The 24,132-nt window shown below is 30.4% G+C and overlaps 1 protein-coding gene across 2 annotated transcripts; it reads left to right on the forward strand.

The window, feature by feature from the left end:
* The first annotated feature begins 14,589 nt into the window (after window positions 1–14,589).
* On the forward strand, window positions 14,590–23,780 carry LOC126670681 (uncharacterized). 2 transcript variants are annotated; one of them, XM_050364491.2, is made up of 2 exons: window positions 14,590–15,189; window positions 23,348–23,780. In XM_050364491.2, exons 1-2 carry the CDS (start codon window positions 15,133–15,135, stop codon window positions 23,612–23,614), a joined length of 324 nt encoding a protein of 107 aa, XP_050220448.1. In that variant the 5' UTR covers window positions 14,590–15,132; the 3' UTR covers window positions 23,615–23,780. Both variants share the same exon structure in this region; 1 of them encodes a protein (XP_050220448.1).
* The last annotated feature ends 352 nt before the right edge of the window (window positions 23,781–24,132 follow it).

A 24,132-nucleotide genomic window follows, 5' to 3' on the forward strand; every position in this document is an offset into this window, starting at 1 on the left:
TCTTGATACGGTTGTAATGGGGCTTGGGTAATGGGTAGGTTAAAAGAAAAAATCGGTTATTAACAAGTTGAAGAATTTTTACAAAAGCATACATACATGAAACTTAACATTTACGAACAAGAGCATTCAATTCAAGCTACATTTTAGCGCACAACATCTTTCTCATGAACTCCTTTTTATTCATCTTCTTCTTTTTTCGCTTTTTTATGATTTCTTTCTTTTCTCATTTCATTTTTTTCAACATTTTGAAGGAGACTTTATTTAGTTTCTTCCACAATTTGAGAAATAACACAAAGTAATCGCAACTTGAAATTCTACCAAACACCACAAAGTTCATGCATGTAGTAATTTCACAAAATCCTTCAACTTGGGTTACAAAAGAGGTAAAATGAAGAAAAAGGCTATGATGAGTTAAATGAGGGTTAATAAACAAAGAAAAGGTTTAAGGCTCAAAATTGGTTCGCTAAGGATAAAATCAAGGTGGTCTTTTAGACGTTCAAATTGGTTACCCTAATTGCCCTTATCATTTTAATGCATTCCATCCATTAATGTGACTTTAATATGCATAACAAAGCAAGTTCTAGAAAAAATCAATCCACACATGACATCACACAGTCAAAAGAAAATATAGAGCATATAATGATGGATGCTCTTAGGCTCAAAACCTCACAAAAAGTGATTGCGTGTTAAGTTCTATGCACTTTTTCATTTAAATCAATTGTACAAACAATACTCACAATGAAACACATAAAAACTCAATCATTTATGCAAATCTCTTATAACATTCTAACTTAATCAAGCAATTTTCAACAATTTAAACCATGGATTTACAAGTCACAGTCATAGAACAATACCCAAAAAAAAATAACATGCATGTACAATGCCAAAAACAATCCCAAGACACCTTACATTTATCTCATACATTGTCCCCAATGTATGTATATAATGCCTAACATATCAAATTGGAAGTAAAAAGAATAAGAATGGTGAAACTTTCCTGAATATGCTAGGCATAGCGAAAACGTCTAACAATGAGGTGGGTGTGGCGGAGTGAAATCCATGTGCTTGAAGAAAGCCATCAAGTTCACTTCCATTTCTATTTGACGTTGTTCAAGGCGTTGGAGTTGTTCAGTGTATCGCTCTTGAGATGATGTTCCAGGAGAGGACGGTTCATTGTCGGAAATTGAATCCTCATCGTTTTCCTCGTCTCGTTTGTGGGGTGGTAGGTGGCGGTTAGGGTGAAGGGGTTTGGTTGGGTTAGATTTGACTGGGTTGTTTTAGATTGGGTTGGGTGTTTTAGGGGTATTTTGGGTGTTTTAATTTTTTAGGGTAGTTTGGTGACGTGGCGCCGCCAATTTTGTTTTTTTCAAAAAAAAAATGTTAGTTGACCAAAAATGGCGGCGCCAGGGGTATTTTTGTTCAAAAGGGGTTTAGCGAGTGCCGTCATAAAGATCAAGGGGTTTACTGATCGTTTTTTTATCAGGGGGTTTGTCGTAAGGTACCCCTAAAGTCAGGGGCCATGGGTGATTATTAGCCGTGTTTTGGTTTTAACTTGAGAGAGTAAAACTGGAATATACCAATATAATTAAGATCGTAGGAGTTAATTGTGCGAGAGTGAATTGACGAGTACATGTTCCTAGGGTTTGCTTCATAAACATCAATTGATCAATAATTAGGTTAATCATTGTGCGAGAGTGAGTAATTAGCCTGTTTTAGTTTGCTGTATGTTTTTGCCTGCAATTGCTCGAGAGATAATTTTTAGGTGCTTACGATTAGCCTGAACCTTAGTAAAACAACCAAATCCATATTCCAATCTGATTGAACAACATAATGAAAGTTAATAATCCCTGCTTTTCCATTATTGTTAAAACCTTATTTTCATTACAGCTTTAGTTAAATTTAGCCATAATTGTTATTTCAGTTTATTTAGTTTAATAACAACATTCAAATTATCCTTTTGGCTATTCAAATCGAGTCTCCTAACTGGTTGTCTTTAGAAGCTTTCTCTATCGGTACAATATCCGGACTTCACAATCTGTATTACAAGTTGGCATACTTACGCTTGCGTATTTTCACCAACAACAAACTGTATTAGCTAAGTATAGAATATGATTAAGAAGTTATCGAATTCAAGAACCGCCTTAAGAACGAGATTGTTTTAACCTAAGTTTGTAACTTAGGGTCGTGGCATTAAGTTTATGTTTATAAATTAAACGTACGTGTGATTTGAATTTGTAATAGACGTATTGACGAGCTACGAAATCGACGGATTTGGCTTAGCGGGGTTCAATCGTCATATTGATATCGTATTTAATTGGATAGCGGTCTATGTGAGTTACACTTTACTTTTGTGTATTATTACATAATAACTAGTTTTGATATTTTAAGTATGAATATTAAACTACATCGCATGTTATAGTATTTTATCGCTATATATGAATTTTATGTATCGAATTATCGAATATATAGTTTGTGAAAACTAGTATATGATTTGGGGGGAACGAGCTACCTATTGGGCGTCAATAGGCTGTGTGGTCACTAGTGTCCGGGTAAGTCATAGACTTAGTCTTGATAGTTTTATAGAGTACTCTTCTTCTTTGATTAGATACAAGTTGAACTCGATGGATTACCTCTGGACCTATATTTAGAGTTAACTCGGTAAATTATCCCGAGACTCATCTTGATCGATCGTTTGGTTATAAGAATGGTACTAGTTTAACTCGGTCGAACTATCCCGGGTTCGCTTTGAAATGTTCGTCTTGATATGACATGCGGAACGAAAACAAGGCACACCTTCCTTCTTCCACACTAAGCCCATAGTCATTAAGCATTTTACATCTAAAGGATGCATATCACAAGCAACATGTAGAGCATTATTGTCACTCTCAAGCAAATGCGTGTGTATAGCCAATTGAGTAATCAAAGAACCTAAAATCATAGGACGCTTTTTCACAACAACATTATCAAATTGAGAAGCCAACCAAAATCCAAGGTTCACTTTAATTCCCTTTTGCATGCACCACAAGAAAAAAAAACTCAGTTTTGGTAAGTATACCAGAGTTATCTTTCCTACCTGAAAAAGTAAAAGCTAGAAACCTATGAATATATTTCAATGCTTGGTCATATAGATAACTAGCTTGTGACTTACTAGGGTTGTATCTGGTACCTTTAGACATGTGCGAATACAAACAGGATGGTTCAAATTCAGGTAAAAAATCACAAACAGACTTAGCATATTCGTCAATTTTGTCATAATCTTTCGTGATAAAACCAAAGGCAAGATTAAATTGTGTGATAGAGAATTTGAACTCCTTACCCAGCAACCTAAAAGACACTACCCCTGGAGTGTTCAAAGTGATATCACATCTTTTGTCAAACTCAAAAGTAGTGCAAAACTCACGCACAAGTTCAGTGTAACATGGATAATTGATTGAAAAGTATGTTTGCCATCCAATATTATCAATGTACTTGTTCACATCTTCTTTAATGTTCAACTTTTCTAATATCAAGTATTTTTCTAACATAAAAAACAATAACCACAATTAAGATCCATGATTAAGCATAAACACTCCATAAACACCAAGAAAATATGGTAATTAGTATGCATAAAATGCATACTATCAACGATACTTTTCATTTTCAAATCATGTCATAATTTTGCGCCGGTGTGATGATTTCTGTCATCACAAGAGTTGCAAAGACACTTTTCTTTTCGTTCAGACACACAATGTATATGATGCATGTCCTATTAGTGAATGCAATATTAATGTAGTGATGCATTTCTATTCGTGTCAATGCGATGTCTTTATGATTCGTGTCCGGGCACAATTATGTCTTTTCAAAACATTTCATTTCATTAAATACATTTTTTTTCACAAAACGGAATTTACGTAAGTTTCTATCGACATAAGACTCTGTACAAACTTTTTATTTATAGCAATTAACGCTCTATCATTCACAAACTAAACATACCTATTACATACGAAAAGATGTAACCCTATTCGTCTATTTCAGGCGTCGTACTAAACTCACGCCCTAAACGTTCTCCTCTGTACTAGATTAGCTCAAGAGGTCCAATCATTAGTGAGCTTCTTGTGTTTGGATTCCATAACTTCCACAGCTACTATGTGGTCTATCTTGTAATATTTAACCAAACATCATTGTAGAGACAAAACTGTTGGGCATTTCACATGATTCGTTGTATTCTGTTATATGGAAAGTGGGCATTCGCTCTTGTAGTGACCTTGTTGTCCACACTTAAAGCATACATCCCTTGCAGCCTGACAGATACCTAAGTGTCTTCTGCCACATTGTGGACATATGGGGTTTGTAAAGCTTGAACTTCCTTGCTCAGACTTTAGACTAATGGTTCTAGCCCTTTTGGCTGCTTTTCCTTGCCTGCCCTTCTTATACGTCCGGCCATGTCGTCGTTCAGTTTCTTCTCTCACTTGACTAGACGTTTGATGTCTGCAATTCAAACGTTCACTTCTTGTCTGATTAGAACGTGAAGGATCAGGAATTTCATCGAAATGGATGAGTGCTCGTTCCATTTGTTTCGCACTATCCACAAGCTGAACAAACTCTTTATGAGTACGACTCAATAATCCTATAAATTGAGATCCTAATCCATTCACGAATCTTGTATTAACTTGGACCCTATCTATCATTAAATCTGGAGCAAATCTGCTCTACCGATTAAACTCAGCGACATAATCGTGAACTGATCCATCACCTCGAGATAATGATAATAACTTATCTCTATTACCTTCAACCACAGCGAATGGTAGGAATAATTCTTTAAATCGGGTCACAAACTCTGCCCATGTTATTTGACCCATTATCGGTCTGATTACTTGTCGAAACCAATCCATGGCTGAACCTTTCATTGACATCTCGGTCAACATTACTGTTTGTCTTTCGTCTGCTTGGAGTCTACGAGCATTCTGCTCAACTTCTTCTAGGAAATCAAGTGCATCGCTTGATCCGTCAAACTTCTTTGAGTTTAACTTCGTATAAGCCAATAACAAATCTCTATCTGTGTTTCTCTCTTCGCGTTGATACTGTCGTTGTATCAACTGCCCCATCATTAACATACAATTCTGCATATCAGTTACCTCTGCTGCCAGTTTATTAACATCGACATTGGGTGGTTGCGGCACTCCTGGTGCCTGCACGTTCCCGACTTGGCCTACTCCAGGTTCCTCTTGGTCTCTGCCCCGTCTACGGCCTCTACCTGTCGATTGGACCGGGTTATATTCGCCCGTATTACCTCTGGCCTCCTCGCGGGCCTCGTTTATGAGTTGTGCGACTGCACGTGCTTGTGTAGTTCTTTGCTCAGCCATTCTATTCGTATAGAATTCTCGATGTGTCCCTGAAAACAAAGCATAAACAAACCATCACAAACAAGTTCCTTTTGGCCTAACTTGGCCACGTCACAAACTTGATAGTTTTGAGAATATTCTGCTCCTTGTAGACTTAGCGGAACATTAAGAACATATAGTCATACGTACATGTTTCTTTCCTATGCTACGCATGTCTATAACCATTCTATGTTGATCAAATCCAAAGAAAATCGGTGTCACCTAGATTTTTTTCCAGCTATTTTGCGTATTTTAAGTCTCACGAGCCTTCCGCTAACCATAGACTTAACAAAACAAACAACTTTCAATCATAAGGCACAATTCCTATTCATAACAATCAATCACCAACATACACATTCTACTTATCGCATAAATTATCACAGGCTTACATACCTGTGAACACATCACTCTCAAGATTGATCGCGTTTTACAGCGCGGCACATAACTTATCAATCATATGCTATCCAATCAATCAATGCAATCATATTCCATAACGATAATCTTATATAATATGAGTCTCGAGAGTATATAACTCTTTACAGATTATAGATACTCGAAAGCGTACTGCTTATTCGAGTAAACACAAACATGTATTGTGCTCACGCACACATCCAACTCGACTCCTATTAGCACATATAAGGGAACACATTTTTATAAAGCGTTTGAAAAACCGATGAAATCGATGATAACGTTCAAAAGACATGACTGGAAATCCCTATAATCCGCAGTAGTGCCTAGGTACTGACTGACTCTTTCCTAAACTCCAATCACAAAAGAACAATGGCCTAGGAACACTAAACCATTGCTCTGATACCAACATTGTCACGACCCAAATTATTGAGCTGCGACCGGCGCTAGGAAATGGGAGTGGTTATTTTATATATACCATAATAATGTCAAAATATGCACGACCCCTGTTTGAAACATAAATCAGAGTTAAAGCGCTTTACAAAATAGAGTCTGCCTATTCTAAACTACTGCGGACTTGCTAGAATGAGAGCCTGGTCTCATGACTTGTACTACTTCCGAGAATTAAAACTTCGGAAGTTCCGTTCTCCAAATCGTACCTAACTCAACCTGTAAAAATTGGAGTAACAACGGGGTCAGTATAAAACTGAGTGAATACACATAATTACAAGTAATATTACATAAAGGGTGAAAATGTTTGAAAACCTCTTTATGTAGAAAATATTCTTTTTGGATCATACTCCATACGATCTTACTTCCAAACATACTTCGTGTGTTCATTCATACTTTCATTGTCACGTACGTGTCATAAACTAAACGTTTATGTTATAGACGTACCTGGTATCTTTGTCTCATTCCTATATCTCATGTACGTTTATACTATGTACATACTTGTCATGTTTTGTTTACTGTTATGATTTTTGATTATCTTTGTTCTTCTCATTAAGTTTCTCTGACTTTATCTTTCTGACATCGATAGCAAAGCCAACCGATGTGTTTCATCTATCTGACATCGATAGCAAAGCCAACCGATGTGTTTCATCTATCTGACATCGATAGCAAAGCCAACCGATGTGTTTTACATACCTCACATCGATAGCAAAGCCAACCGATGTGTTTTACATATCTGACATCGATAGCCACGCCAACCGATGTGTCTTATATCATATCTTAATTATTGCTCTTATCTCAAATTGATTCCCGATATATTATGCTTAATTTTATCTTCATATGAGTCCCAAGGACAATTATCGAGAATGGGTGAGATACATGTCTCGGGATAATTCTACCAAGTTCAACCTCGTATCTCAGTTCTTATATTTGGCTGTACCATAGTACGATTCTCGTTTTACGTTTATTAATTGATTCTATATTTTTTTTATTCTGTTGTATTAATCCTTTATGGACCATGGCATGCGCAATACAATCTAACTATACATTCACAACACACGCACAGATAGGGTATTTGCTATGTTCAATAGTACACGTAAGAATGTACTATAATTTACATATGTATCTCATTCGATATTTTTTATATATAGTACATATAGGGAAGTACTATACTTTTCTCGTGCATATTTGGTTCGATACTCGTACATTATTCAATATTTGATTACGATATATATTGCTTAACCCCTTCCCAGTATTTTAAGCATATATGTTCTTTTCATCAATTTATGTTATTCTTAAAATAACACAGTACGGAAAGTAATCGTTTTCAAAGCATACATACATATACTTTTTCAAACTTACTATTAAACATATAAGTATTCATATAGTCATCCGTATATGAAAATACGCGACTTTATGAATATTAACGAGTAATTAAAATGTACTCACAGAAAACGCTTATCCAAAAACACTTCGGGGCTTAGAAACGTCAAGCTTCCCAAGCTCTTTGTTCAGCTGCATTCTTTCGTTTCTTAATACTTCTCGGTTCAATCCTCATTAATATCCATAAACGATCTCATTCCAAACAACTAGTCATATTTTACTCGTTTATCGTCCGAATCTCGCATTTTCGGAGTCCGGAAGTCGATATCGGGTTAGGGGATCGTAAAATTAGGTTTTTGGAGTCATTCCCCCTTCAAGTTTGGGAGGTGCACGTCGTGCACCTCCTTAGGGCACGTCCTGCCCCTGCACGACGTGCTCTAACCTTAAGCACGTCGTGCACCTTCTTGGGCACGACTCCAGACGCTGAAAACGGCCATTCCGACGTGCTAAATCAATCCCGAACTCATCCAACATCCATATAGCATCCTAATCTATCCAAAAACACAATAAAAACGTATAAAACGTATCGAATACGTAATCGCGATACAGTTTCGTCGTAACCTTATTTTCAATTTAAAAACCCATCCAATAAACTCAAATAAACGGCGAAACAACGTGCTTACCGTGATTACCCGTTAAAATACGATCGATTCGAGCTATAGAACGTCGAAAATGGACGAGAAACAGAAACGTACGAAAGAAACGTAATTGATCGATGAAGAACGAAGGAAATGAATCTGATGGCTAATTTGCACTTTGGTCCTTGAAACTTTTCAAAAGTTGCAATTTAGCCCAAAACATATCCGCGTCCACATTTTAAAAGGTCTCCGATTGACTCGAAATTTTTACCATAAATACTATAACGTATTTCGAGGACTTTGGCGAAATAAATTCCATTACGGGATTTATAATTTATTTTATATTAATTTCCGAAGTTATTTCCTTAAATCCCGCTAATTAGGCTAATAAAATTATTCCAACTTCCCGATATATTTAAATTAAATCCTTCTTAACTTAATTTATCGAATTCCTGACACGTGGCACGACTTAATTATTTGGGGTATTATCTGCACTGTCATGCACTTATGACTTTCCGTCCTCAATCTTTTCTCTTTATCCAATACTTATAGTTCTATCATCCTTTCTCATTTAATATTTAACAGTATGGACTCTTGTCCTCGTAATTAAACGTTTAGTTTAATTTCCGATAACTAATTGCCATTCGTTTAGTGATATCTTACCACTGTAGACAGTTATTCTTATCATAAGGCTTTCTCATTGATTGTCGAATGATGTAGACAATCAATTAACTCATAATCCACTACATGTGGTCGTCGCGGTTTGATTCTATTTGTCGTTATGCTGGGAACTTGATCCCATTATCAACCATCTTCTTATATCTTATCGTTTCTCTTATCATATACAAACATCATCCTTTACTATCGTCGTTTATCGACGGTCATTCATGAGATGAGTTCGCATGATGAATCGTTATAAGGTTTATACTTTCCTTATTGAGACTTGCTCGATTTACTTCTTGTGTTCTCATACTTCGTATACTCCTTTATTCATTGTATATTTGTTGACTTACGCTCCATTTCTTACGATGCAATGCACTTTCCTTTAAATTCTTGTCTTCCTTTCACTTCATAATCATCCGAGTGGGATCGATATGTTTGTCGTTGAATTCTTATCTTAACGAGACTACATGTATCCAATACTTTGATAAGATTTTTATGCTTATACTCCCTTTTTCACTTATTTAAGTGAGGATTTTTTTAATCCTTTATCAATTGTTCGCACACACTAGAATGTTCTTTGGTGGTGTTGTTACTTGTTCTATGCTCAATCACTCCATTCATACTTTACATATCATCTGATCTATTCAACCAATTCGTTTATTTATTTTCAATAAGACTTCTCAATCTTTTCAGCTCTACTCACCATGGACTGCCCTCGGTAGTGTCATTACTTTCATGATAATCACTTATCTCATTTACCTTTCATTAATCTTCAAGTATATATAATTAATTCATTAATATGTTCGCATTTGTCTCCTTACCTTTGCAAAGATCCTTGCCAATCCGTATGGCAAGCGTAAACATTCTTTACAATCTTTATGATAAAGGCCGATAAATTAATCCACCGACTTCACTTAATCCACAAGTTGTGAAGCCCTAGAAATTAATCAACTGAGAAAATTAATTAGTCGAGTACATCGCTAAAACCAAGCCCGAGAAACGTATACTATAACCTCTGATACACGTGTATGATCTAATCCTATTTTGATTCTTATCGGTGCGCACACAGTCCTAATGATGCCCATTCCACGTTTTCCATACAATTATCGAAACCCAATTTCGAAAACTGAAAGAACATACTTTGCGTATTAAAATACTTTTTACTTAACAATATAAATATAACAAAATATAACTCACTGAAACCGCGTAATAACGGTATAATCTCCATCACTGTATCGTTCCTCGAGATCTACCCCGACTCCGACTCCCTAGATATAGGCAGGTCTACAAACAATACAAAAACAACCATGCCTAATTCTAGAATTTCCAAACAACCAAATTCAAGGAGACAAATAACACACAAGGCAAACACTTTATAGCACAAAAACACGCATAAACACGTAAATCGAGTAAAACCACAAATTGCCAAACTTGTAGGATTTCTGAATCCCAACTACGCTCCGTTACAAAACCATCTTTCCGAAATAAAATCCACGTTAAATTCCAATTTTCTACTAACTTTTAGGGCGTCGACACGCTCATTTCGGCTGAAATCTCGTTTTGTAGGCCCGTAATCCAGATTCCCGTCAACACAGTACTAACATCTTAAAATCATAGTTAAAATAACTCACTTCCATTTCGAGAACGAGTTCTAACTACAAAAACTATTTCGGCTAAAAACACGAAAACTTCATTTCCATAAAAATACCAAAAACACATTTTTCGGAGCGCGTCTAGACTCTAGGACTAATCCAAAAACATTTGAAACTATTTTCCGTGAAAACCTTGTCTTAAAAAATTCTTTAAGGCTTCAAAACCAACACTTGGTCAAAATGCTAAAAACTCTCTGATTCATCGAAAATCGTCAAAATTGATTTTTGAAGCAAAATCCTTTAAATCGATTCTACAGAACTCCATAAATTATTTTGAATCAAAACATTTATCAAAACAACCTCTTGGAAAAAATCTCCATAATTGGTCAAATTACAAAATAACCCTTGAATTTTGTAAAAAGTGCACTTTAGTGTTTTACTTTGAAAATTGACCAAAACCACTCAAATCAAATCAATTTAAATCCAACAAACCAAATCACTCATACAAACATAACAAACTACCCCTAAGGAATCTAAAACTCAAGTTTATAAAAATTACTATTTAGCCCCTCAAATTGCCAAATAGTGCAATTTTTCGATTATGCCAAAGTACGACAAAACTCATAAATCGAGAATAACCACAAAATGTAAAACTTAATGAATTTTTGAGTCTTGACTACGTACTCTTCGACTCAAAACCATATTTCTGAAATAAACAACCACTTTATTTCATAATACGTTTCCTAACCTTTAAAACATTTTTCTACAGCGTCGACACACTCATTTCGGCCGAAACTTCATTTCTAGTCCCGAAATCTATATTCCCTCAATACGTTAAAAATATATCAAAACTAAATTAAAACTTCAGTTCTCTAGAAATGTACTATCCTACTTTTCATTTTGAAAACGAGTTTCAAATTTAAAATAATTTCAGCATAAAACAAGAAATCCCTATTTTTCGTAAAAACCGCCAAAATACATATTCAAAGCGCGTATAAGCTTTAGGATAAATCCATAACCTTTTGAAAATACTTTTCAAATCAGCCCCCAAGACTCTAAAATTATTATATGGTAAAAATTCCGAACACTCCCCGATTTATTGAAAATCGTCAAAATTGTTGTTTGAAGCATAACTAATCAATTCGAAACCAAAATTCTCAAATAAAACATTTTAATCAAAATATTTCAATAAAACAGCCCCTTGGGAAACCAATTTTCAAAAATAGCCTTCAAATTTATAAAAAGTGCACTTACTATACTTTTCAAAATTGAACAAACCACCCAAAACCATATTAAAAATCAAAATCAAACATTTCATATACCAAATCTGCCCAACAATTCATTATTTCGGATGATCGAGTATAAAATCATATGTCATTTAAAGTATTAATTGGCATAGAAATTTCTCAATCAAAGCAATAAAGTGAATAAAAAGAGTTCTATTCGTAAAAAAAAAGAGTTCCAATAATAAAAAAGAAAAGAAATTTTGAGTATTTAATCTTATTTTATTTGTCCTTATCAGTTAGGCCTCAATTTGTCGTTTATTGTAATTCTCGGGAAAGTTAATTTTTTCAGAAATTTATCAAAAATTACTTGTTTCGATTTTTACTTATCAAGAAGTACAAACTTATTTTTAATATAATATATTATATTTTAAATTAAAATACATAAATGCCTTTTCATATATCTTTACATTGTTAAACAAATAAACATTGTCCATTTTGTATAACATCAATAAATAATTTAATTTTCATTTATTGGCTCTTATCTCGCGATTCAAATACTATTTTAGTGAGTTTTTAAATATTAAAAAATTTTATTTTATAATTTGATTTTACATAATATAAAATTATCAATAATAATATTAAATAAAAATATTTAATTTTATTATAAATAACAATTATAAAATAAAGTAGATATATTTTATAAAGTAAAATAAAAATAATTTTTATATGAATTTTAGAAAAGTTGAAAAAGTTAGTTGAGGATAAATCAAAAAAATATATAATAAGGCTCGAGAAGCTTTACTTACCTGAATTGTACTGAAGAAGTTATTTTTCTAGTTAAAGTAAGTCAAACTATTAACTCTTCAGAAAGTAAAATGCATAAGTTTTTTTTTTGAGGGTCAAATAGAACTTTATTAATTTTCCAAAGCAGTTAATAAAATGCACAAGTTGAATCAAGTAAAAAGGATTTACTACTTGGGGCAAATTTAGTTTTTATCTAACGGTTGTCGTGCGACTATTTTTAATACAAACTGCATGTTATTTGACTTTTTTCTTTAGTTTTTTTAGATAAAATGATATGCCATTTGGCTAAAAAAATTGTACTCATCGATCTCCAACATTTCATAATTGGGATTGGCAACCGTCTCACCATAGTTCCGCCTTTATTTACTATATAACAATATAAAAGAACTAAAATTTACTTAATCAAATCAAATATATATATTATAAATTCAAAATTACATCTAAATAAACACATACTAAAAAAATATTACATAAAAATTAAATACAATAGAAATAATAAAAGAATATATGCAGATTTTCATATATTTTTTATATTTAAATTTATTATAATAGAATATAATAATAAAAATATAAAATATTGCACTCATTATATGAATTAATATTAATATTAATATTAATAGGTTAAATTAATAATTTATAATGTCAAAAAAGTTACAATCGAGCTATTATACAAACAATCTATTATAGATGTGAATAGAAAACTCTATGTGTAAAGTAAAAATACTAAAATTATAAAGGTTTTATGCCTTAAAAAACCCCGACCTTTCATCCCCTTTTCAATTATACCCTGACGTTGAAAAATTGTCAATTTTACCCCAGTTTGTATTTTTTCATTTCAATTATACCCCGAAGCATAAAATTGACCTTTATTTATTTGACAAAAGTTCACTAATTGTTTTTAAAAAAAAATTCAATTTAATATAATAAGTTAATTTAATGAAAAAGAGTCAATTTAGAGAATACCAAATAAAAAAAAATTCAATTTTATGCTTTAGGGTACAATTGAAATGAAAAATGAAAAATAGGGTTAAATTGACAGATTTGCAACGTCAGGGTAGGATTGAAAAGGGAATGAAATGTCAGGATTTTTTAAGACATTAAACCAATTATAAAATAGAGCAAGTTTATAGAGTTTGATTAAAGTTGATTTATTCTATACGGTGAAACCACGCTTTAAAATAAAATTGAGTGAAAGATGTCTTTATAACTGTGGTGTCATCATGGTCGTGGTCTAGATCATGGTGTCACCATGATCATGGACTAAGTCATCGTAGCTTTCAAACTGCTGCTTCAACATGATTTGATTCTTGCTTCACCACTGTCTACACTACGACTATGGTAGTATCTATTATGAGTTTCAGATCGTTTTTTTTTAAATTTAGACATCATAACTTAATATTACATTAATTTAATTACTTTTTCTAGTATATAATATATTTATCACTTATAATACTTGCTGTTTTAAAATATCAACAAATTATTTAATACTATTTTTTCAAATTTAACTTGTATTAGTAAGATTAAAAAAATCAAATACAAAAACAGTATTAATATGGACAATATGGTAAAAATGTCTTATCAACAAAAATATATTTATAGGAGTAAGTATAAGAATAAAGGGTCAACGCGCCACCTAAACTTGTGACACGAGGTCATCTAACTCAATTTATATTTTTTTGAGCAACTAACTCCAAAACTCTTCATTTTTGGTCAAATAACCCCATAATTTATATTTTTATTTTAAAAAACAGATTTAGGATAATTATATCGCAACAATTAGTGAAGTATCTAATTACTTTTTTGGATCCCTCACCTCTGATTTGTATTTTACGCGTTTTGAAAATATAATTATGGGGTTACTTGACCCGAAAATGAAGAGTTTTGGGGTAGTTGTTTAAAAAAGTATAAAGTGGGTTAGATGACCCTGTGACACAAGTTTAGGGGGCGCGTTGACCCTTTGTTCGTAAGTATAATACAAAGCTGACTTTCCTATATTATAGTATTATATATTTGGTGAGTAGTCAAAGAATATTAGTTCTTCTATCATTTTTGAGAAACAAGAAAAAGACTTTTGCAAATATATAACCAAAAAAAAGTGTCACAAATTCAAAAATTGCAAAGAACAACCATAATAGAAATGCAGACTAGGGAAGATGACATGAAGAATCTATACGAAGCATCAATAAAAGGTGATACATCTACTCTCAACATTTTACTCCAAAAAGATCCGCTCATTCTCCACAGAATTTCACTCTCCACCTTCATTGAATCTCCTCTCCACATATCATCCTTGCTCGGCCATGCAGATTTCGCCAAATCTCTTCTCAACCAAAAACCGAAGCTCACCGCCGAGTTGGACTCTCAAGGACAATCTCCTCTTCATATGGCTTCTGCTGAGGGAAATATGGAGATTATTAATGTGTTGTTGAGCATTAACGCCGGCGTCTGCTTGGTTTCTGATCAGAATGGAAGAATTTCTATTCATTTAGCGGCGATGAGAGGACGAACTGAGGTCATACAACAGTTGATCAGAGCTTGTCCTGAATCAGCTTGGGCGAAAACCAACGGTGGCGATACTGTTTTACACTTGTGTGTTAAGTATAACCATTTGGAATCGCTGAAATTGTAGGTGCCGTTTTTTAGTGAAGATGCCGAATTTCTTAACTCCATGGATAATGATGGGAACAGTGTCTTGCATTTGGCTGTGATTATGAAACAATTGGAGGTATTATCTGCAATTTACATATGACGCCTAAAATTTGATATATTATATGATTCATCCTTCAATTTTACGGTATTACACACTTAACCACCATATATATTTATCACCGTGTTTAATTCTTCAAATTTAATAAGATAAAAAAACATATAGATAAATAAAAAAACATTTTTAATTATAATTAGTATGTCCAGTTGTCAGAGACGGATGTAAGATAAGACCAAGTTGGGCCTGGGCCTACCTCACATTAAGAAGGGACGATGACAAAAGTACCTAAAATTTTAAAAATATTTACAAAAGTACCTGTAAACTTTTTTTATTTATAAAAATACGACTGATTTAAAATTAATTACAAAAGTATCAAAAAATAAAAATTAATTACAAAAGTACGATTTGTATAATGTCGGTATAATTATGGTATAATTTTGGAATATTAAAACTATAAATCAGATAATTTAAAAATAATATTTGGTTTATTATTGGTATAATTTCAGTATATTTTTGGTATATTGATTATAAATTTTTATATATATTTTCTAGTTGATATTTGTTTTATGTGTATTTTTCACTATAGTTGGTAATGAACTAGAGAATTTGTATACTCTTGGTATACTGATGGTATAATTTTGGTATATTATTAATTTAATTTTCAGTATACGATTTGATGTAATTTTGGTAAATTTTTATTTAATATTAATAAAATCTCAGTATGTATAATGTTGGTATAATTTTGGTACAATGTTGATATAATGTTAGTTTATTAGTATACTAACATTATACCCACAGTATACACCGTATGTTTGATATTATTTTTTATTTTTTTGTACTTTTGTAAATATTATTAATATTTTTGTAAATGAAAAAAATCAACATATACTTTTGTAATTATTTTCATTTTTTTTGGTAAATGGTGTAATTTCCTCCATTAAGAAACATATATTACCCAATCTAATATCTTAAGTTTATAGGTTAATAATTATCCAAAAAAGTTTGTGGGTTAATTATATTTTCTAATTCTGCACAATAGTAAAAGCAATGTACCATTTTACTATATTGCTCAGACTTGATTAAAGAAAAATTCAGTAGAAAAATATCTATAATAAAGTCTAATATACAATTTAAATTAGCCTCAAAAACTATTAAAATTAGAAAATATGTATCAGATATAATTATTATATAAATCAACATAATCTTTTTTCATATTGCACAGACTCTATTCAAATAAAACTCTAATTTCAAAATTTTCAACAAATATTTTTCAAAAACATACCCTTAGTTTTTTTAGTTCTTTTCCAATATAGTTAATGTGTTTTTTCCTTTTTATTAAGACAAATTCTTTGCATTTGAAATAAAATAAAATAAAAAATCAAATTGATTTTTATTGATATTGTTGATCTAATCAGAAAAAAATTATTTATTTAGTATAATTTTTTGTTTTATGATCCTTTTTTTAAATTAAGTTTGTGACCTATTTTAATTTTGGGGCTGGATTCATCACTACCAATTGTAATTTATTTTTATAATAATTATACATAGCAATACACATTCATGATATTATTATATTTTTATAATTTAATACAAAATAGATAAATTGAAAAAAAATCAATAATGCGTACTTATTATTAGTTTATATTTTATTATGTGTCATTAAGTGGTGCCTTTTATGAATTTAAAAATTTAACTTGAATGTATAGTTTTATTTTTTATTTCTCTTTATTAGTTACTTTTAATCATATTTAAAATAATATGAATAACTATACTTATAAACTACTGCTGAAATTTTCTTTAACTGTTATATATTGCTTTTGATATGATAATTTAATGGTGATGAACAATCTGTTTAATTGTTTTTATGCGTCTGTACTTTTATAAACAAGATAATCTATAGTTTTGACATGTTTTTTTTTATTAAAATATAACTTTTATTATTTTTTATTATTTGTAATATAAATTTTTAAAATTTCTCTTATTTTATGAAATTTTAGAAATATATTACTATTATTATTAAACACTTATTGTTATATGTGTTTATTTTACTTTAAAAGTCAATTATAGTACGACATATAATCAAAAGTTAAAAAAAATATTTATTATATATGTTTTTTTTTATCTTATTAAATTTGAAGAATTAACATTTTCAAAATTATATATAATAGTAAAATGTGTAATATTGTAAAATAAAAAGATCGATTAGTATAATATATCAAATTTCAAGGAGCATACAATATATTATTTTTCCTAACTAACGCTTGACTAGCGGAAAATATAACGGAAGAGTGTTTTAGTATTATAATATTACAAACCTGAAGGGTGTTTTTAGTTTTTTTTTTAAATGTCAAAGTTCAACTAGTATAATATGTCAAATCTCAAAAAATCGAAAGTAATTATCTTTTGTGTTAAATTATTTTTCCTGAATTTATTAATTTTAATCAGTTGGTCTACATTTTAACCGATTAATCCAAATTTTTGACTAATAAGCCTCTTGAGTTGTTTCAAAATTCGTACATTTGGTGTAATTGGTACAAACTAAAAGGTTAATTGGACTAATTGATAAGAAAAATTGGTATTATTTGTTCAGGGTCAAATTGACACTTAACTAGTTCTTAAGTTGATGAAAACAAGTTTTTAAAGACCTAGTTAAATTCTTGTTTTAAAGCTGAAAACTACTGTCCAACCTTTAAATTGAAAATGATTGAACTGGTTAACTAGTTCTTTATCTATACTATATATAAAAGCACGGATGGGGGGGGGGGGGCAGGCAAATTTACAAAATAATCCTTTAAAATTTATATTAATAATTGGTTTTATGGTCATTACTTATCCTAATTAAATTAGTAATTAATAAAGAATAAAATACTGTTAGAATAAGGAGATTGTGAATTTGATTTTAATTCACTACGTTTTCTATTTATTTCCTACAAATGCTCCTCCTAAAAAAGAAGGTTTCTTGCCCTCCTTTCTCAATTCTCAGGATCTAAAAAATATATTCCTCGGCATTATCAATCTTGTGTGGCACAAGTAAATACTACTAAATACTAATTGCACTCCATTAAAGCTCATCCTTGTTATATATATCTATTATTTATAATCATATAAGGAAATTAATTTGCCACTTTCTTAGGTAGAGTTTTATTTTGATATAATTGAATTATTAAAAAAATATTAATTTAAAAGTTGTTATTTGCATAGGAAACATATGATTAAGTAGTATGTTTTATTTGACGTTTAATATTTTATATGAATATATAAGGTGGTGTTTAATTTTGAGTTTAAAATTTCTTACAAGTAAATGTCTTTTATAAATAAAGAGTTTAATTTGAAGTCAATTGAAATTTAACTTGAAGTTAACCGGGAATTTAAAGATTTTATAACGATTTTTTGCAATTGTTTTTATGTAAAATTATGTATAAGTATAAAATCATCGTGACTAAATTGATTTACGGAATTAAAAATTATAATCCCTTTTCCTAAGAATTCTTTTAAATTTATTTATTAATTAATAATCTAATTTAAAATTTAATAGCTATTACTCCAGACTACTAATTAAGGATAAAATTAAAATATAATTATTTCATTATTAAAAATAGAGTTCTGTGTAAATAAGGAATTGAATTCCATTTCATAAAAATAATTTATAATTCAAAAAAAGTATAACTAATTTAATGTTAGGTATATGTAAAATATATGGTACTATAAATTATAAATAAATATTATTAAAATCAATTAATTTCAACGAATAATAAATTAATAAATATTATTTATTTTTAACAATTCTAACTAATGTTGGTTATAAATATATTAAATTGATATAATTATATCAAATTTAATTAAAATGACAAGTCACATTACGAGCCACGTGCGTAACACGTAATGCAAAACTAGTTTAATAAAAGGGTTAATTTCTAAAAAAATCACGAACTTTACACGAAGTTTCATTTTAATCATGAACTTTAAAAGTTGTCATTTAAAGGCACGAACTTTCATTTTGTTTCAAATCTATCGCCAAAGTAAAATCCGATGTATTTTATCGAAGCAAAAATTCCTAATCCTATATACTCTAACTAAAAGATAATAAAATTTAATGTCGATTTATAATTTGGGTCTTTCATTAAAGGTTTATTGAAGAATTTAGTCAATAAAAATACACTGAAATGATAGATTTGAAACAAAATGAAAGTTCGTGCCTTTAAATGGCAACTTTTAAAGGTCATGATTAAAATGAAACTTCGTGTAAAGTTCGTGATTTTTTTAGGAATTAACCCTTAATAAAAAGAGAGTAATCCATTTACTAATTTTCAACCTATTCATTAGTTAGAATTTATATATACATTATATTTTAATTATGTAGACTATTCTAAATTAATTTATTATGTATATGATGTATAAGTACATCTATTTTTTTTTTAATTTGTTCAACTAGTTGAATTGTGAACCAATAATTACGGGTCAAACACTTTATAGGTAACCAAATTTTTAGTTTATTGAATTTCAATTTATTCTTTTATGATAACCAAAGTTTACTTTTTATCTGAGTTAATTACCATCAGGTCCTCCAATTATATATAATTATCAGTTTTATACTCTCTTTTTTATATCCTACTTACAGGTTCGTCACTTTTAATTTTATTAATTATTAGACCCCTTTGCTAATTTCAGCACTTACTTTCAAAAGATTTGTTATCTCACTTTCAATTTCGTTAAACATTTGGTCCGTCATTTTTAATTTTATTAAACAATTTGATACCTCACTTTCAAACGATTTAGGTACTTTATTTTCAATTTCGTTAACATTTGGTACCTCAAATTAACAAAAGGGTTTAATAGTTAACAAAATTAAATATGAGGGACCAATAAATAGGATTTTCAAATAAAGGGTATCAAACTGTTAATTATGATAAATGTGAGGCGTCATAGTAATTTGCTTCTTTTTATTTCCTAAAGATTTTCATGATGTTGTTTCGCATGTGTGGCCAACTAAGTTAAGAATATTTATCATATCGGCAAACATATTTTAATGAGAAAACAACAAAAATGCCAAAAATTGAGCTTCAATTACACTAATTGCCATTTAACTCATTTATTTTACATTCATACCACAAAATACTAAAACTTTACATTCATACCATCCAAATAAGAAGAAGACATGTGGTTCTTTTTTCTCTTTCCCACGTGTCCCCTTTTCTCTCTCATGTGTCCCCTTTCTCTCTTTCTCTCTTCTTTCTCTTTCGTGGTCCCCCCTTTTCTCTCTTATGTGTTTCTCTTTCTCTCTTTCTCTTACCACATGGTCCTCCTTTCTCATACACACACACACACACCATATGCTATAATTCATTTATATAACAAAAAATTTAAAAATAATATTACTTTTAATTTTAAAAACTTAAATTTATTAAATTTATTAAATTTTAAAATTACATAAATACACAAATAATACAATTTTTACAAATTATTTAATTTTTACAAATTATTTAATTTTTATGTCATGTATAATTATATATTATGATGTATCTATCATGTATAAATATATAGCATGATGTATCTATAAAATACATTTTAAAAGTGTATCTACATGTCTAAAATATGTATAGGAAAATGTATAATTATATATATGAACCTATCATGTTTAAAATATGTATATTATGCATAAATTATTTATCAACGATATATCCATTTAATTTTAAATATTGTACCTAGCATGTATAAATCGTGTATCAGTAATGTTTCATTATTCGTTATTTCCGGGTCGTTTTGTTGCATTCACTTATAACAAGAAACAACCACCATCGTTTGTTGCAGCACCTGTATTTTGGTGTATTCTTCTTTTATTAAGTGCATTTAATTTTTTTAATCTATCATGTATAAATTATATGATAAAAATAGCATTATCATGTATAAATTATGTATCAACCATGTATCTATAATTACATTTGAAATGTATTTATCATGTATAAATTATGTATCGAGGATGTATCTATTAATTATATTTAAAATGTATCTTTTATGTATAAAATATATATCGGAGATGTATTGAATATGTATCAGAGATTTATCTATCATGTATAAATTTAGGAAAAAAACATATATCATTTATGTACCAAATATGTATAAAACAATATACATGTGATATGTGTAATAAAATTTTCAATACGTCAAAGATGTATAAAATATGTATAAAAAATGTATGTAATAAAAGTAAAAAAAAAGGTTCGAACAATCAAATATGTATCGGAAATTTACCAAATATGTATCTGAGATGTATCAAATATGTATATATATATATAATAAAACTTAAAAAGAAGATGTATAAAAATAAAAAAAGATTTGAATGATCAAATATGTATCAAATATATATCGGAGATGTAACAAATATGTATCAGAATTTCGGAAAAATTCAAATATGCAGCGGAAATGTATCAAATATGTATCGGACATGTATCGGATATGTACCACATATATATAAATGTGTGTCGCGGATGTATCTAATTTTTAATTACTAAATGTGGACTATATTTAAAAACAAAAAAAGTAATATATTGCAAAAAAATTAGGCAAATATAACTTTATACTCTCCCTTTACAGTTTACAATGTAATTAAATATGCTTGGAGAGAATTTATTATTCAAACTGTCAGAGATTATTGAAATATACTCAAATACAAGAATTACTATTCTAACTAGTTTTTATTATTTGCTAAACAAACTTATAAATACAGGCTCTACTTAAGAAAAAATAAAAAATATTAAGCAGATGTATACAAAAGCTGGTTGTTTTCATCGGTTAAAATTTGTGACACATGCCCAACCCTTTTAGTTTTGCACAAAATGGACAAAACAAAACCATAAAAATCATATAAAAGAAAAAGAAATAAAATCCATTGAAGCCTTATCATATGTAAAAAATTTGACAGGCACAAAATCAACCACACAAGTACCCAATTTGAGCACCAGATTCAATCTCTCTTATTTTTTCTCGATCCACAAAAACCTTTGAGAACACAGGTAAGACTTTATGCAAGTTTCATTCTTTTCCTCTCAATGTTTCAATTATTCTGAGTTTCTATAACTCAGATTGAAATGGGTTGTTTTTAACAATAATGCCGGCCACGATGAAAGTCCTGATGCTCAACGCAATCCATTGTAGAGTCTGTTCGCCGGATTTGGATGAGCTGTACCTGACACCGCCGTCGGAGGAGAAGCTGCCTCGCTGGATCTGCTGGTTGCTTCCGTCGGTCTGGAGAAAAGAAGCTGCTGGTTGCTACCGCCGGTCTAGAGAGAAAAGAGCTTGCCGCTGGTCTTCATTCAGAGCTGTTGCCTCCGTTCATGGAGATTCTTGTTTGTATTTTTGAAGATGATTATAAAGAGGCGCGTGTTCTGTGGAGAAGAATGTTAAGAATTTGAACAAAAATAAAAGAGATCATGACACCTGTTTCTCTATTATAGAAGAAGAAAAATGACAGTAGATGAAAAGAAATCATAAAAAATGGCAGTGATGAAAAGAAATTATAAAAAATGGTAGTAATGGAAAGAAATTAGAAAGTATGGTATTGTGCGAAAAAAGGAGTCAAATTGTGGGTTTTCTTGTTATTTTCTCTATTTTAATTATATATTTTAATTAAGAATGAGTACCAATTTTTATGGCTTATAATTTGATTTATTGACGTGATAAATATTATTTAAATAGTCTAATTTGGGTGGCCGCATCATGAAAATACTTTTTAGAAATAAAAATTGAAGTTTGATAACCTTAAAAAATAAGTCATTTTGAAATAATTTAACAGCTCGCTAGGATTTTATTTGGGCGAGAAGATAGAATAAACTAAAGAAAATGAAGGGACGGTAAAGAAATGTAAGAATTATGTTTAACCCTTTCACATTTGGGGAAATAATAAAATAACACGAGTTTATAAAAAAATCCAGTTAAAAATAATTAAACACCCAAATTTGGTGGGTTGGCATATGAGGATTGAGGAGGGTTGAGGAATATTTTTCAACCCTCCAAAACCTTTTAAAATAATTTCAATCAGAGGTGGATTTTTTTTACTTTGTCAACCTTTACTAAGTCTTCTCAACCCTCAATTCAAACAGAGTGTAAAACTCAATATATTTGACCTAATAGTCAAAGTGGTTCTGTTTTTAAAACACTAAAAAAATCTCCATATTTGCAGACAATCAAGTACTTGGTATCAATACCTGATATAAAAGTGGAAGCTACCACATTATCTTCAATCTTCAAAGAATACCCAACAAAAATCAAAAAATTCCCATCAGGACAAAACTCAAATAACTCAGAGAATGGTGGAGATTGGTTAGAAAAAGCAAGAGGAAATCTCATGGTTGTAGCAACTGTAATAGCAGGAATGGCATTCCAAGCAGCAATGAATCCACCAGGAGGAGTTTGGGAATCAGATAATAAAGAATGTTCTACATCATAAGGACAAATGAGAACATGCAAAGCAGGAACTTCAATATTAGCATATACTGATAAAACAAGACATCATCAATTTATCCTCGACAACACAACATCCTTTTCAGCATCATTAACAACAATTTTTTTACTTATTAGCGGAGTTCCTTTGAAGAAAAAGGTATATATTTGGATTTTGCTGATGGGTATGTGTGTAGCATTGGTTTTTACATCTGCTACTTATTCAGTCACACTTGCAGCCATTAAAGCGCCTGGTGATAAAGTGGTTGATCTTAGTATTTATACCTACTCATGGTTTTGGACTATGATAGTTGTTTTTGTTGTTGTATTTTACACATTTAAGTTCATGGTTCATTTCATCAAGAAAATATTTGTTAGTTTATTCCATGGAAAAGTTCCCTTGTTTAGTACTGTAAGCAACAAAGGCTCTGTGATTGTTTGAGAAGAGTAGTACGAGCAATTCTTATCTTCAATCTTCAAAATATTGAAAATAAAACAGCTTTTTCTTTCTAAAACCGTTTGTTC

This window comes from Mercurialis annua, linkage group LG2 (genome assembly GCF_937616625.2).
Source record: "Mercurialis annua linkage group LG2, ddMerAnnu1.2, whole genome shotgun sequence".
NCBI classification, from domain to species: domain Eukaryota; kingdom Viridiplantae; phylum Streptophyta; class Magnoliopsida; order Malpighiales; family Euphorbiaceae; genus Mercurialis; species Mercurialis annua.

Bases quoted from the DNA above. Each gene is read 5' to 3' on its own strand.
- LOC126670681 (XM_050364491.2), top strand. From the start codon at position 15,133: ATGGATAATGATGGGAACAGTGTCTTGCATTTGGCTGTGATTATGAAA. The intron at 15,190-23,347 runs GTATTATCTGCA...CCATATTTGCAG, and splicing joins TGATTATGAAACAATTGGAG to ACAATCAAGTACTTGGTATC.